General features: G+C 38.1%; 1 protein-coding gene across 2 annotated transcripts in view; it reads left to right on the forward strand.

Moving 5' to 3' along the window:
- Nucleotides 1–15,898, forward strand: part of LOC140729013 (KH homology domain-containing protein 4-like) — a 57,584-nt gene extending 41,686 nt beyond the window's left edge. For both annotated transcript variants that reach the window (XM_073048250.1, XM_073048251.1), the window contains 6 exons: nt 2,331–2,391; nt 3,135–3,472; nt 4,434–4,598; nt 10,163–10,269; nt 11,444–11,532; nt 15,193–15,898. In XM_073048250.1, the coding sequence (XP_072904351.1) occupies nt 2,331–2,391; nt 3,135–3,472; nt 4,434–4,598; nt 10,163–10,269; nt 11,444–11,532; nt 15,193–15,473 (1,041 nt within the window). In that variant the 3' untranslated portion in view covers nt 15,474–15,898. The remainder of the gene's footprint in view (nt 1–2,330; nt 2,392–3,134; nt 3,473–4,433; nt 4,599–10,162; nt 10,270–11,443; nt 11,533–15,192) is intronic.
- Nucleotides 15,899–16,280: the final 382 nt, after the last annotated feature.

Here is a 16,280-nt window from a genome sequence, read left to right on the forward strand (position 1 = left end):
GTAGGATACACTTTGAGGTCGAAGAACAATTTTCTTTTATTCATTCATGGTTAGTAGGTGTTCCTACAAGACTCGCATTTATTGCTCATTATAGGTACCTTGGTATCTTGGAAATGCTTTGGGATGTTCTGAGAGGACACTGCATATCTCTCATTAGCTTTGAGAGGTTGGTCAAAGGTCACTGTGTTGAATTGCTGTAGTCCTTGTGGTAAAATGCAGTACAAAGGCTTTAGAAAATGAAAGATGGGGTTTTCCCTCATTGAGGATAAAGGCGCTGTGGTGCCATGGTGGAAGAGTCACATAACAGGATGTCTTTAGTGTAAAGATGTCACTATTTCCACAAAGACTGTGAAGTAATCACTCTTTCCATTACTGCTATGGGAAGAGAAATTGGCTATGGATATATTGGTGAAGACTAACCAAATAGATTTATTCCTTGTGTTGTTGTCTCCTGCCTTAGAATTTATCTGCGAGCTGAGATTCTTTTAGAACTCTGCTGGTTCTTAAGTAATGTTACCTAAGAATTCTAGATGACAGTAAAAATCATCCATTGGAGTCATTCTAAATCCTTGCTTGCATTGGTGCTGCTTCCAGACTGGTGGCTAATATGGAGGGCTGACAGATGGTAATCAGCAGTAAGTTTCCTTTCGTGTTTTGCCTCAGAGACTTTGTGTTTTGAAGATAATATTGAGGCCTCTCAGGGTACTCCCTCAATGAAGTGCTTTTCATTTTGTTGCTGGTACTGAGAAGTTTTGGCTTTGACTCCCTCTTCCAGGCAAGGATTTTGTGGTAAATTCAGGATTTTTTGCTTCCTTCACAATTACAGTCGGCATTTGGGAAAAAAAGCAATCACCTATTACTTTATTCAACTTAAGAAATATGATTCTATTTATATAACTTCTTCTGAGCCAGGGTATAACACCATCTAATATTCTCATTATTCTCGTGAACTATTCAGGATAAGCACATTTAAATGTGTGAGTTTATTATTGCTATGTCAGATTTAGAGTTATGTGGTTGCAGTATCTCCCAGTAGTAAGAAAGATCACAGTTGCTGCAATAATTGTGCCATCTGTAAAGACTCAGAACAACTAGATTCTTATGTATTTCTTCATAAGAGTGACTAGCCTTTAAAGGCATAGGCTGGGGAGGCCAATCAAAAATTAGTTTGCTCTTTCAACAGCAGTCCATTATAGGAGCTGCATGTATGGTATTAGAAGCAGGAAAATGACATTAGAGGCCAGAAAGTGATTCATATGTGGCTGTAAAGGCTCAATGATATTTGTATATGTATTCATGATGTAAGGCAGCAGATCAGCGACTACCTCTAAGGTATCTATAGACCTGTGGTTATCTGTACAGGTGTTCTTCTGTGCCATTGTTTCCTGGATAAAGTGAAAAATAGAAGTTAAATTTTCCTAGATACTTTGCAACTGTTTTTTCTGGGCTTTGCCAGCTTGATGGTACTGACAAAAAAGCTTGCAAATGGGTTTTTTACAGACTTTATTCCCTGAGATTTATAACAAGCTAGCTGTAACAGACTATAGCCATGGTAAAATAAATGGAAATTGAGGTAACTGTGTAAAAGCTTGAAGCAATTATACCTGAAAGAATGTACTCAAGGTAATTTTAAGATAGGTTTTGTATGTTAGATTGAAGTGCTACATACATTGCATGTATGGAATGTGTTTTAAAATCATGTATGTAGAATCATTTGTCAAGTAAAATTCTATATTTTTTCCTTTTACAATTCTGGAATGTTGCAAAGCATCTTGTTATACTGCATTCAGAAGAAATGCCATGGCATCTTTCTTTCCCCACCCCTCCTTGTGATTAACAAACATTCGTCTTCCTTTCTTAGATGGGAGCAAGCAGCATTTGTCACGTGGACAATCTTGGTTTCCACTTGGTCACTCACACCCCTTGTCATCAACTTTTCCTCCCTCAAATGCTTCTTATCTGCACAAAAGTGTTAATTTTCTTTTCATGTTAGTACAACAACCACAGTGCCTAATAGAAGCATAATGGTCTTGCTATTAACCGTGAACACTGGGACACTGGGGGAGGATGTGGGAAAGCATCTAATATTTTATGATTCAAACCACAGGATGACTGATAATGCCGATATCTTAGACAGGAAGAATTAGTGAAACCACTCTATACACAGAATTTTACCAAAATGTTAATATAATGTGGTATATAATGCAGTTGTATTCAAGCTGGCTGTAGTTGGATATAAATTATGGATATATAATGTCAGAGGATTGGATGCATATATTGACGTTTATTTACAAACTAATATAGGGTGAATGCTGTTTTTTTTCCCTAAGGTACATGCAGAGTATGCCAGATACCAAAGCCAGATTACAACAGGAATGGGCCCACCAGCAGGTATATTTTGAAGTACAAACTTTAAAGGATAAAAGTAATATTGTCATTTCTGTATTACCAAGTCAGGCAATAATTATCAGACGCAAAAGGTAGAGCATGACTTCCTGAGACAAGACGGAACTCCAGTGAGGTTAGGCTGTATTGAATAAATCTGTATTTTACAAAAATTAGAAGGGCAAAGAGGCTATTTTAATAATTTTAGACACTTCAGTAAAAGGGACATGGTAAAATGTATATTGAGAACTTTTTTTTGTCTGGAGAGTTGCATTTAGGGTTCATAGTTACTTAGGACTAAAGAGAAGGAAATGTCTTCACTCAAGTTAGGGTTAGGATGGAGGATGCCAATTAAGGGCTGGCAAATGATAAGCTTCTTTGAGAATAATGGAGTCGAGAAATGATTATGGGAAGGAGGATAGATTTATGGTAGAGCAGCAAAATCTCACTGCAATACAGGAGGATAGAATTGAGCTTGTTGCGAAAATTGATCAGATCTCATTTGGAAACTACGATTAGTTATGATCTTTAGTATGAAAAGAATATAGCTGCATCAGACTGAGAAGGTTATACCTAATGAAAGGTTGAATCTGATAATGCTCTTGCTGAACATCATTTAAATTCCTTCTGTATAGGCAAATTCTGGCGTATTAGATATGTGATCTTAACCATTTAATTAGATAAAACACATTTTGATCACGTGGCAACATTTAACATGGTTTATTTTTGAAATCTTCAATATTTTACAGTTTATTCCATGGTGACACCATCTCCAGGTATTGGTCCTGTCCAGAATCCTATTTCTGTTTTACCTCCAGTGATGACATCACAGCCATATCCTATTCAACCTCAGACATCTGTCCCTTACACATTTACAAACACAAATCCACAGTTTACTACGCAGCAATTTAGGCAGCCTCTTCCAACATCGTACACTACTGCAATGCCTACAGAGATGGCTCAGAATCAAGTGGTATCAGGGATTGTGAATCAAGGATCACAGAACAGCTTTCAAATGCCACCGCCAATGCCAGGACCTTCTTATACGCCACAGCCTCTGCAACAGCCCGCAACAAGTTTGCAACAGGTAAGAACGTAACTGAAACAGACTTGTGTAACATCAGTGAATTAACACTGAAATAAAGTTTTAGTGTATCAGTGAGTTGCAAAAAAAAAAGTCATGAATGGAAATTACTGCTAGTTTTGCTATTATCTCATTGGGAATATTCTTTAACATTTAGATTGCTATTTCAGTTTTTTCTGGTAAAATCTCATTTACCCCCCCCCGGGTGTGTGGAAGTGTTTTTATAGCTTGAAGCATGGCTGTTACTATTGTATCCCGATTCACTTGCTTTGTTAATGCTCTTTCTGGTAAGATGGTAGCACGTTTCATTGCAGTATTTTCTATGGGGTCAACAGAGGTATTTATTTTCCTTTTTTCAATGTATTTTTTTATGATCGCAAGACCCTGCTGGACATTAGAAACTTAAGTACTACAGGCCTACTCCATTAGTGAGTTGCTTGTTGGTGGAGAAAGTGAAAGATCTGGATGGTGTGGATCATACTGCTGCCTGTGTCAGAGGTGTCGAAGACGTCAGTGTGCAAAGGCGGTGTGCAGTCTGTGGTCTTAGTTGCTTTTCTTGTGATCGCAGGACCCTGTTGGATATTGTTAATGTGGAATGCTGCAAGTTGGATTCACTGATTTATTGGCAGATGGTAGTTGTGCGGCCTTTGTTATAATGAGGACCAGGCCTTGAGCCACAGTGTTGCTCATTTGCATCTGCCCAGGAGAGAGGTGTTAGAGTCTGTGCCTTCCAACAGAGGTGGTGTAACCAAGCTGGAGTCAGTGCTGCCTTTTGCACTTTGGCCCCGGAGTAACGCTGTTTCATTTGGCTGTATTCATGGGTATTCATGTATGGTTGAATGACAGTTGAACTTGAACTTCCGTTTCGTTTTAGGGAATAGTTAATAAAAAAAAGACCATGGTATTTTTCAGCTTTTGTGATAATTTTAAAAAATTGCTCCAATTAAATATTTGTCTTTTATAGGTTCAGTCAGTAAACTCCACCCCCATGCCACTCTCCATGTCAAATTCAGAGTATCAGTTTCAGACAGCAGGTACCAGTAACCCAATGCCACCACCTGGGACGCAGAAGAGACGCTTTACGGAAGAACGAGCAGCAAATACACCAGAAGGGCTCCTTGGATATAGGGTAACTATATTCAATATGTTTTAGGAGATGGAATTACATCTTTAGAAAGAAGTGACATAGGGTCAAAGAATGTTGACTCTTTGTGGGTGGAGTTAAATTACAAGGGTAAAAGAACTATTACAGGAATTATATATTTAGGCTTCCAAGATGTGGGGTTGAGATTGCAAAGGGAGCTGAAAAAGGCATGTAATAAGGGTAGTTAATACAATTGTAATGGGGGTCTTCAATATGCAAGGGGATTGGGAAAATCAGATTGGTGTCAGATCACAAGAGGGGGGGGATATGTTGAATGCCAATGAGATGGCTTTTTAGAGTGAGCCTACTCAGGGAAAAGGCTATCTTAGGTTGGGTGTTGTTTAATAATGCCGATCTTATTAGGGAGCTTAATATAAAGGAACCCTTGAGAGGCAGTGATCATAATAGGATTGAATTCATACTGCAATTTGTGAGGGAGAAGCATGAGACACATATCAATATTGCAATGAAATAAAGGGATTTACAGAGACATAAGAGAGGAGTTTGCCCAGGTGGATTGGAGGAGGATTCTGGCGGGATGATGACAGAGCAGAGATGGCTGAAGTTTCTGGGAGTAGTTCACAAGGCACAATTAGATCTATCCCACAGAGGAAGTTGTTCTCAAATGGCAGGGGTAGGCAAACATGGCTGGCAAAGGAAGTTAAGGACTGCATAAAAACCAAAGAAAGGGCAGAAAAGGTAGCAAAAGTGAGTAGGAAGTTGGATGATTGGGAAGCTTTTAAAATCCAACAAAAGGCAAAAGAAAAATGTTGTAAGAAGGGAAAAGAAGGGGAAAAAATATGAGGGCAGAGTAACCAATAATATAAAGCAGGATACCAAAAGCTTTTTCATTTACATAAAGAATAAAAGGGAGATGAAAGTTGATATTGGACCACTGGAAAATGATCCTGGTGAGGTAGTAATAGGGGACAAAGAAATGACAGATGAACTTAATGGGTACTTTGCATCAGTCTTCACTGTGGAAGACACTAGCAGTGTGCCAGAGCTCCATGAGTGTCATGGAGCAGGAGTGTATGCCTCCGCTATTACAAATGAAAAACTAAAATGCCTTAAGGTAGATAAGTCACCTGAGCCAGATGGACAACACTCCAGAGTCCTGAGAGAGGTTGCTGAAGAGACAACGGGTGCATTGGTCATGATCTTTCAAGAATCACTTGATTCCGGCATGGTCCTGGAGGACTGGGAGATTGTAACTGTCACTCCACTCTTTAAGAAGGGAGGAAGGCAAAAGAAAGGAAATTATAGGGCAACACGAGTGAATCTGCAGATGCTGGAAATAAATAAAAACACAAAATGCTGGCAGAACTCAGCAGGCCAGACAGCATCTATGGGAGGAGGTAGTGATGACGTTTCGGGCCAAAATGTCATCACTACCTCCTCCCATAGATGCTGTCTGGCCTGCTGAGTTCTGCCAGCATTTTGTGAAATTATAGGGCAATTAGCTTAACCTCAGTGGTTGGGAAAGTTGGAGTCTATTATTAAGGTTGTGGTTTCGAGGTACTTGGAAACTAATGTTAAAATAAGTCAAAGTCAGTGTGGTTTATGTAATGGGAAATTTTGCCTGACAAGTCTATTCTTCAAGGAAGTAACAAGCAGGGTGGACAAAGGCAAAGCAATGGACGTCACTTACTTGGATTTTCAGAAGTCAATAAGGTGCCACAGATGAGGCTGCTTAACAAGATAAAATCCTATGGTGTTACAGGAAGATACTGGCATGGATAGCAGAGTGGCTGACAGTCAGGAGGCAGCGAGTGGGAATAAAAGAGGCCATTTCTGGTTGGCTGCCAGTGACTAGTGTTGTTCCTCAGGGGTCAGTATTAGGACCTCTACTTCTCACATTTTTTCCCAATGATTTAGATAATGGAATTGATGGCTTTGTGGCAAAGTTTGCGAATGATGAAGATTGGTGGAGGGCTGGGTAGTGCTGAGGAAGCAATGCAATGGCAGCAGGACCTAGACAAGTTGGAAGAATAGGCAAAAAAGTGACGGATGGAATACAGTGTTAGGGAATGTATGACAATGCATTTTGGTGAAAGGAACAATAGTGTGGACTATTATTTAAGTGTGGAGAAGGTTCAAACATCAGACATGCAGAGGGACTTAGGAGTCCTCTGCAAGACTTCCAGAAGGTTTGTAGGTTCAGTCTGTGGTTAAGAAGGCAGGAGGATGATACTGGGAATCAAGGGATTAACATATGAGGAGCATTTGGCAGCTTTGGGCCTGTACTCACTGGAATTTAGAGGAATGCGGTGGGGGGGGGGGGGGGGTTGCGGAATCTCATTGAAATCTACCGAATGTTGAAAGGACTGGATAGGGTGGATGTGGAGAGGATGTTTCCTATAATAGGAGTATCCAGAACTACACGGCACAGTCTCAAAATTGAGGGGCGACTTTTGAGAACAGAGGTAAGGTGGAATTATTTTAGCCAGAGAGTAGTAAATCTGTGGAATACTGTGTCACAGACTGCAGTGGAGGCCAAGTCTGCTTATATTTAAGGTGGAAGTTGATCGTTTCCTGATCAGTCAGGGCATTGAAAAGTATGGCGAGAAGGCAGGCCTATCGGGTTCAGTGGGATCTAGGATTAACCATGATGGAATGGCGCAGTGGATGGGCTGAATGGCCTAATTCTGCTATGTTTTATAGTCTTATGCCATGTGTTCAGCGGGGGGGGGGGGGGGGGAGGCCTCTTGATATATTAAACCAAATAATAGGTGAGATATATTATATCAAATAATGAGCTATATTTAGGATCTGTGGGATTATATTCAGAAGAGAAGTTCTGATTGGCTTTTTGTATGATATAACTGGATATAACCTCCTGCTGGAAGTGTTAAGAACAACACTCCATTTCTAAAATTTAGAGGTACCAAGAAAAAAATTGTTTTATGTATTTGAAGATTTTGAAAGAATGTCCAAAACTAATAAAATAGTTAACTGCATACGTTTGAAATGAAAATGGTACATGAGAACTTTAGAAAGTAGGAGCAAGAGTAGGCCACCTGCCACCTTAAGTCTGCCCTGCTATTTAATATGATTATGGCTGGTCTGTCTCAGGCCTCATTTGCTCTTTGCCTGTTCAACATTGCCCTGAAATTCCAATCTTTCAAAAATTTACAGTATCTATTACTTTAAATGCCACCAGTGATCTGGCCTCCACAACACTCCCAAGACAGAGAATTCCAGAAATTCTTCCTTCTGAGAAGTTTCTGCATGCCCCTGTTTTAAATTGTCACCCCCTGATTTTGTAACTACCGGTATGTCCTTCTGTTTGAGATTCTCCCAATAGTGGAAACATCACAACATCTACCCTTACAAACTCCCTAAAGCTATTGCATGTTTCAGTAAGAACAACCCTCAGTGCTCTAAACTTTAAAAAATAAAGATCTAATTTCTTCAGCTGCTCATGATAAGACAACCCTCTCATCCCAAGAATTTGCTTAGTGAATCTCTTTTGGGTTGCCTCCAATGCAGTGCTTGCTTTCTTTCTTAAATAAGGGAACCAAACTAAACACAGTGCCCCCTGTATGGCCTCAGCAGTACTCTGCAAATTGTAAAATACTTCTCTATTTTTGAGCCCAGCCCTCTTGCAATAACTAACATGCCAGTTGCCTTGCCAACCTAGAACTTTTCACCATCATTCATCTACAAACTTCCTTCATTTAGATTTGTGGTATCTAAAGGCTATTACCAATGTATAAATTAAACTTGATTTGCAAAGTTTTCACTCATTCAGCCAAACTATTTCTAGCTAATTGCGCTCCTAATCACAGCATGCCCTCCAGCTATTTTGGTATTATCGGTAAACATGGACACCCTGCATTCTGCCCCATCTCGGCACAAAAACAAAACACAGTAAGATAAAGAACACAATATTTTGTTTAAAAACACAATACATTTAAATAAATAAGATGGTTTATTTATTTACTTTATGCACATAAAGTGATGCTAGGCACAGGAGTTTGTACATAAGGTAACTGATATGAAATGATAAAGTAGTGATGGTGGAGGGGTGGGTTAGTGAGCAGAGGTGTTGATTAGCCTTACTGCTTGGGGAAGGTAACCGTTTGTGAGTGTGATGGTCCTGATGTGGATGTTACTTAGCCCCCTCCCTGAGGGGACTGGGACAAGCGGGTGAGTGGGATCCTTTGTGATATTACTTGCCCTTTCTGTAGAACTGTTCTTTCATCTTTCTGTAGAACTGTTATTTATGGTGGGTAGGCTGATGCCGGTGACGGGTTGGACAGTTTTGGCTATCCATTGTAAAGCCTTCCTGTCTTCGCGGTGCAGTTTCATATCATACATGATGTAGCTTGTTTAGTACATATATAAAAAATAACGGAGGATTGAGAAAGTGACGTAGCCTAACAGTGCTGCACTAGCAGGTAAAACCTCCCAGATTAAAATAATGCAGCAATCTATTCTACTGAGTGCCAGCATTTAATCATTGCTAAAGCACACTGCTATTGCTGCAGATATATACATCTTAATGTGAATATTAAACTTGGATCAAAAGTAGGTTTACAAATCTTTCTTAAGATGAATTGAAAATTATAAAATCAAGTCTGTATGTTGCTTTCACCTTTAGACTTCAATCTTAGTGGGGGGGGGGCACATTTCTTGAATATCCCACAACATCTTTTCACTGTTCTCTGACCATGTGATTTGGAAGCTGGCTCACATTGTAAACAGGGCACACTATGGCCAAACCTGATGCTTGGATTGCAAGGTCTGAATAGCTTGCAAGGCAAAGCTGGAAACCTGTATCCTTCCTTATCTGAGCCTGTGGACAGCAGCATTAGGCCTTAACTATTGAAAATGGATGTTCATGAGGAAAATGATGTGCAAAAAAATTGCAGAAGGCCTTGGGAAGAGTGGTGAGCAAATAGCACACAGTTAGGTAGGTAGTGAGACAAAAACTAATGCTGGAAGAGTTAAGCAAAGAGGAAGGGCCATTGACTCTTTCCACGGACCCTACTTGTCTGGCCAATTTCTCTATCACGTCTGTTTTGTTTCAGATTCTAGAATTTTCTGTTCTATTTGCTTGCCAGGAAGTGGGGTGCAGTTAAGGTTTTCCTGTGGTGGGAAGAGTAGGGTATCTCCCCCTCTGTTTGGCGCTACATGAAACTCCCTTGCCTGCCCATTGCTAAGGGGAAAGGGATAAGTTGATTTGTTTTGAATCATACAATCTATTCATTTGATATTCAGTGTCAAGTTTTGCTTGTTTGGAAGAGAAGAACACAGTTTTGCAAGTAATGAGTTTTAATTATTTCAAGAAATGAAAAACTAGCCAAAATTTTATATGTACGCAGTTAACTGTTTGCTTGGTGATTCCATTTGGTGAAGAGGGTCCAATTAAAAGCAGTGGTAGAAATCCACGCTAATTCCCTTCCAGCTCTTAAGATATTTTGTAAAAGAAAATTTGATTTTATTAGTAAAATAATTTAATATAGGTGTACGTAATCGAAATTGTTTTCTGCTCTGTATGCAATCACGCTTGTTGATTTCTGTGGCCTTTTTTCTACTCATAGCACGGACCATTTCACTTGACTAATCTAGGTACTAGGAGCAGTCAGGATATGGGATCTGGGTTGAAGATAGCTGCTGATTCCATCCTCTTTGGAAGAGAAAGAGAAAGGTAATTATTTCTTTATCAATTGCAAGATATTATCTGCCTGATGATTGTTTAATTTCTATGTACCATTGTCCTGGGTGTAAAATTCAGGAAAAGAGACAGGGCGCTGCACTTGTTCTCTATCTCTTTTATCGGGCTACTTATTTTGCCCTATGATACATTTTTAAAGTGCAAGGCACTTGGAAAAAGCCACTTGTTTTTAGCCAGTTTAATGCCAGAAATTTTATCCTGTGTGCCTAGCTAGTATAGGTTGAGCTAGCCCGGCATTCCATTGTATTTAACTTTTTCTGGAGGGCAAGCAATATCAATATAAAGAGTTACCATTAATTAATATTTTTGTATCTGTTGGTTGGTATTAGTGATTTCTTTTAAAAGCCACTGTATTGTTAATCATGACCAATAGCTTCAATACAATTTGCATTTTCTCCAAGAAAAGTCACAAAGAAAGAACACAAGCCCCACTGAATTTCCAATTTATGTCAGAAATTATTTGTTATAGTGACAATTCTAAACCATAATTTCATACTGTATTTTCTTCTTGTCATCCATGAATTGTTGAAGTGACGGGTACATAAGAACAAGCAGACCATTAATTTTTGTCAGGCAGTTGTCTTCATTTTGCACCACGTCTGGTTTAAAAATAAGGCAGGCCCAATGTTTTTAATACATTGCCAAGCTGCTTAAGTTGTTTTGTTGATTAAGTACATACTGACATTGAGTCTGGTTTGGAATCTACAAATTTATGCATTAAGAGTTCAATCCTGCTACTTACTGTTTAATGCTACAACTTTTCTGCCAAAGTAGGGGTGTCCTTCATAAAAATCCATTGAAATAGAATGCCATGCAAATGAATATGTAATACCTCAGGATTGCTGCAAGTAAACTTGCTGTAATTGTATGGCTGTATGAAAGTTAGGTTATTGAGAACATGGTATAGAATTTAGTACGATATTTAGAATATCAAGAAATTAAACATGAAATGTTTTGTGGGTTGATTTCGTAATATTGAAACTGAAGATTATAGATAATTAAAGTTTTTAGAGAAGTTCTATAAAATCCAAGTTTGAGTATTGGCTAATTAATATTCATTATGAAGTTTAATGTATCTTTAGGTTCACACACTTTTTGCCTGTTACAACCATAGTACAAGAGTCAGATTATTCTTACTATCTTTTAGGCAGCTGATGCCCCTGCTGTCCAGCCCTGGAGATTGTTCTGAAATGCCAAAGACCTCAGTGCATATGTTACATTCTTTAAACATGCAAGGTGAGGCCCATTGCACCAATTCTTATAAACCAGACAGTTTTTCTTTTCAAATTTATGAAGGATTAATCTTCCAATAAAATACTGGGTTAACCCAACAGAATTAGAATCTTTTCCTTTCTGCGCAATCGAAGAGAGTGTATTCAGGTAAGCTACAGTGCTTTAGGAATCTAAGTAACCTCTACATATTAACCTGTATACTAATTGTTGACAGGCTAATTGATTATGAAAACCTCACCAATTGTTTGCTCCACTTGCTAGATTGTTGCTGCACTATACACGGAAGGTCTACTGGAGTTTTGTCTTTATTTGCCAACTCTATTTTATTATGTTCTACATCTAATGATGTTGTAGCCACGTTGCAGTATTTCCTAAGATCTGTTATTTCAACACAGATAGCTGCAGCTGAGAATGTAACTGCTGAGTATAAGTGCTCTTAATTTTTAAATTTGTATGATTAGATATAACTCAACTTTTACAATGTAAGTTCAATGTACCTTATGTTCACCAGTGGAAAAGTAATCAATGTATGGTGCATCTGAGTCTTATAATGTGAGAACTGACAAAAATACAGAAATAAAATGTATAGTGAGTGTTTAAAGTAAGAACAGTAAAATGTTGGAAATTGTTGTGGTTCTTTTCATTAATTTGCAGAGCCTAGAAATCATAGTGGTGATGGTCTGATATTTCAGATGGGCTCCTGGGGGGGGTGGGGTCATATTCAGATATTCAGTTGCCTCTTATTTAGCTTCAGGCTCTGCCTGATATATAGAGTCATAGAACACTACAGCACAGACCCTTCAGTCCATCTATCTGTATTTCCAAACTATTCTATCTAGTCTCATTGATCTGCAACTAGACCGCCATACCCCTCCCATTGATGTATCTATCAAAGTCTCTCTGAAATATTGAAATTGAACGCGCATCCACCACTTATGCTGGCAGCTTATTCCAAACTCTCATTACCCCCCACCTCATGTTCTCCTAAAACAGTTCACCTTCCACCCTTAACTCATGATCTCTAGTTCTAGTTTCACCCAACCTCAGTGGAAAAAGCCTATTTGTGTTTAGCTTATCTATACTCTCATTATTTTGTATGCCTCTATTAAATCTCCCCTCATTCTCCTAAACTCCAGGGAATAATTTCGTAACTTATTCAACCTTTCCCCTTAATTCAGAACTTCAGATCCTGCCAGCATCCTTGTAAAATTTTCGCTGTAGTCTTTTGATTTTGATATATTTCCTGTTGGTCAGTGACCGGAACTGCACACAGTTGTGTAGAATATCTTACACAACTTAAACGTAACATCATAACTCCTGTACTCAATACTTTGATTTAAGAAGGTAATGTGCAAAAAGCTCTTTTTACGACCTTATCCATTGCAGTCCTCTGTGGCCTACTGTTCACTGTGCAAGTCCTATCCTGGTTTGTCCTCACACATGATGCAGGCATTAAAATCCATCTGCCATTTTTCAACCCATTTTTCTCGGTGATTCAGATTCTGCTTCAAGCTTTGATCACCTACCTTACTGTCCTCTACGTCCCCAGTCTTGATATCACCTGCAAATTTGCTGATCCAGTTTACATTATCATCCAGATTGTTGATATGGATGACAACAATGGACCCAACACTGATCCCTGCAGCATATTACTAGTCAAAAGCTTCCAGTCAGAGAGGCAACCATATACTACCACTCTGGTTTCTCAACCAGAATTGAATTTAATTTACCACCTCATTCTGAATGCTGAATGCATGACTTCTTGTACAACTCTTATTGACGAAGATTTAAATTCCTTGATCACTGGCATTACTTCCAAAACCAAGTAAACATAATAGTACAGGTTCTCATGGAAGAGATGGTTTATATTTGTCAGAATCTAATGGCTTTCCTTTACTAATAAGGTTTAAAGTGGTATTGGTTAATTGTGTATTTCAGGAAATTCAAAAGTGGTTGGAATTTAAAGACTGGGCAAATTAGTCATTAACACTAATATGATGCACTTCTGTGAAAGTACCAGTTTATTTAATGAAATGTGATTTGCATTGGATAATAAAAACATTGAACAACATAAAAGTGATTTGGCTTTTGGACAGTGCATTAAAACTGAGATTTAAATTTGAAACATATATTCTAGCCATAAGCCTTTGTGACTTAATTTAACTCTATTGATTCTGATAGTAAGTTGTGTTAAAATAACTTGAAGAATTATCATTTCTATATAATGTATTCTTGTCTAAAATTTAAAGCTTAATTCAGAATCTAGTTTTAAGTGATCAAGTTGTGCTGTAATATAAATGAATTGATTTAAGATTGTTATTGGATAAACTTCCCTACTTTTTTTGAGAAAGATGGCTTGTTTCCAATTTATATCTGTGAAAACCTATTTCCTAATATAGAGCATCATCACAGTTTTAGAAGCCTTTATTCAACCCTGAAGTTCATTTCAATGCATTTGGAGTAGGTAATAGTGTACATATCCATGGAATTGGGTGAGGAGAGCATATGTCCTAATATTACTGCTTGCTAAATATACTGAATGTACACAAGTTCAACTACACATTGAAATCTTAAGATCTGTTAATAGTTCTAAATGAGCAGTTCATTTCAAAGCATATTTGAGCAAGTTGTCATATTTTCTATAGTATACTACATTTGATAAATTTCAAACAATTGTCTGCCCTTGGCGATAATTAATAGTTTGTTGCCATCTACAAGTGTGCTGAGCTAACGGAGTTCCCTCGCACATTTACTTAATGTCTTACTGTTTCTCCACTTCTGTCATGAAACTAATTTTCAGTCTGTGGTAGCAGAAATCCAAGCAGTAATGTAATAACAGCATTTCCAGTGCACTTCCTCCAAGTAAGAATGTATCATATTGATTCTAATATCTGAAGGATTGGTTTGTCAAATGGATCATTTGAATCAATCTTTGTTTGCTTTTATGTACACTGAAATGAATTGCATATGATTTAGATTCTGTATTAACAATTCTATCAGTACCTCTAATAGCTATTATAATTAATGACTTTTACTTCTAATATATCAAAGAGCTAGAAAGCCATGGTATTAAATTTGTCTTTGGAAAGTAAGAGTTGTCTAATTTAGTTAAACTTAATCATAAGACATAATCAGATGTGATGTTTTTGAATTAAGATGAGTTAATTGCAGTTGCCTCATCGCTAAACCTTGCAACTTTATACCTTATTTAGGGTATTTGTAAAACAGGTAAATACTAGTCAGGCTGCTGAGATTAATACATGATCTGCTGGATATGTTAAGCTGAGGGACCTTTTTCCATTCTGTATATCACTAAGGCATTGTTTATTGAGAGTTTTAATATTAACAAATGGTCATGAAGCTTGTAATTATGGTATAGATTGAACATAATATGTAGCAGTTGATCTGAATTTAATTTTCCTTTCTTGTGTCTTGTGTTCTCTTACATGTTTCTGATGGGACATCACCTGCTGCTGTCAACTTGACATGGCTTTATCTGACATCTTCATTTGTGTACTGTACTGTTGATTTCTCGATGCATTGTCTGTAAACATTTTAAAACATTAACAATGTGTTCTCTTTCCCACAAACTAAATCTTTTTGATACTGAATACCTCTTGGATTTCTGGGTGTGTTTGGGGATTCTTTTTTTTTAAAATGTAGGTCATATCTCTCCAAGCCATAAGCGACACAAGACTAGCGATAGCCTATGTGCATTGGCACAGTATGGTGAAGATTCTTCAGATGAAGAAGACGAACGTCATAAACGAGGTGGGAGATACAGAACTTCTGGAAATGCGTCACACAATATGTATCATCCCTACTTTCAGCCCTCCGTTCATCGCCCTCCTCATCACCACCAACAACATCATCGTCAGCAGCAGCAGCAACATAGCATACAGAGGTCCCACAATTCCATGCCCTTCTGGATGGCACCCAACTAATACTGAAAATGTTGTAAATGTATTTTTGTCAATGTTCACTATGTGCAGCTAAACCTCATGTTCAAAAGAACTGTATGTGCTAGGTGTGGTAATATCACCTGATATACCAGCACTCCTGGAATTAATTTTGATGGACCACCATTATCAAATGGCTGACTGCAATGGACAATAGACTTGTGCAGGGTGCGGAAACTTGGGAAGAACCATATTATTGGCTTTTTTTTGTTACAGCGCTGCAATAACTTGAAGAGTAAATTCACATTACCTTCAGTATACAAATTCTGGAAGTGAAGACTTAGTGACAACCACCGCTTTCCCCACTGGTACTTTGCAGAAGCATGATTGATGCAGCAACCTTTTATGTTGTAATGGACAAAGAATTTTAGTGTATTAAAACTGTAAAATAAAAGTGTGAAGAAGTGTTACGATGTGTACTAAAATGAGAACCCATTGTGAAATAAGTTTGTGTAGCAGCAAATGATGGAGAGCAAGTTTATTCTTGGATCCTTTGATATCAGTAACAACTTCCACACTCATCCTAGTAGTTTCAGCAAAAAGTTTGAGGTAGGTGCTGTACATACATAACTTTGCAGGAGGCAGGTTACTTTATTTTCAGGTAAACTCAGTGCATACCCAAATGCTCCTTTTCTTTGACTGGGCCAGGGATTCCTATACCTTTTCACGAATGCTTAAAATAATTTCTAGGTTTGCCAATACAAACATCAAGGGAGAATTAAATTGGGAGGAAGATGTATTAAGACTAGAAGGAAATAAGTCCCAAGTGGAGAGTAATGTGGAAATATTCTG

Source organism: Hemitrygon akajei, chromosome 6 (genome assembly GCF_048418815.1).
Source record: "Hemitrygon akajei chromosome 6, sHemAka1.3, whole genome shotgun sequence".
NCBI classification, from domain to species: Eukaryota; Metazoa; Chordata; class Chondrichthyes; order Myliobatiformes; family Dasyatidae; genus Hemitrygon; species Hemitrygon akajei.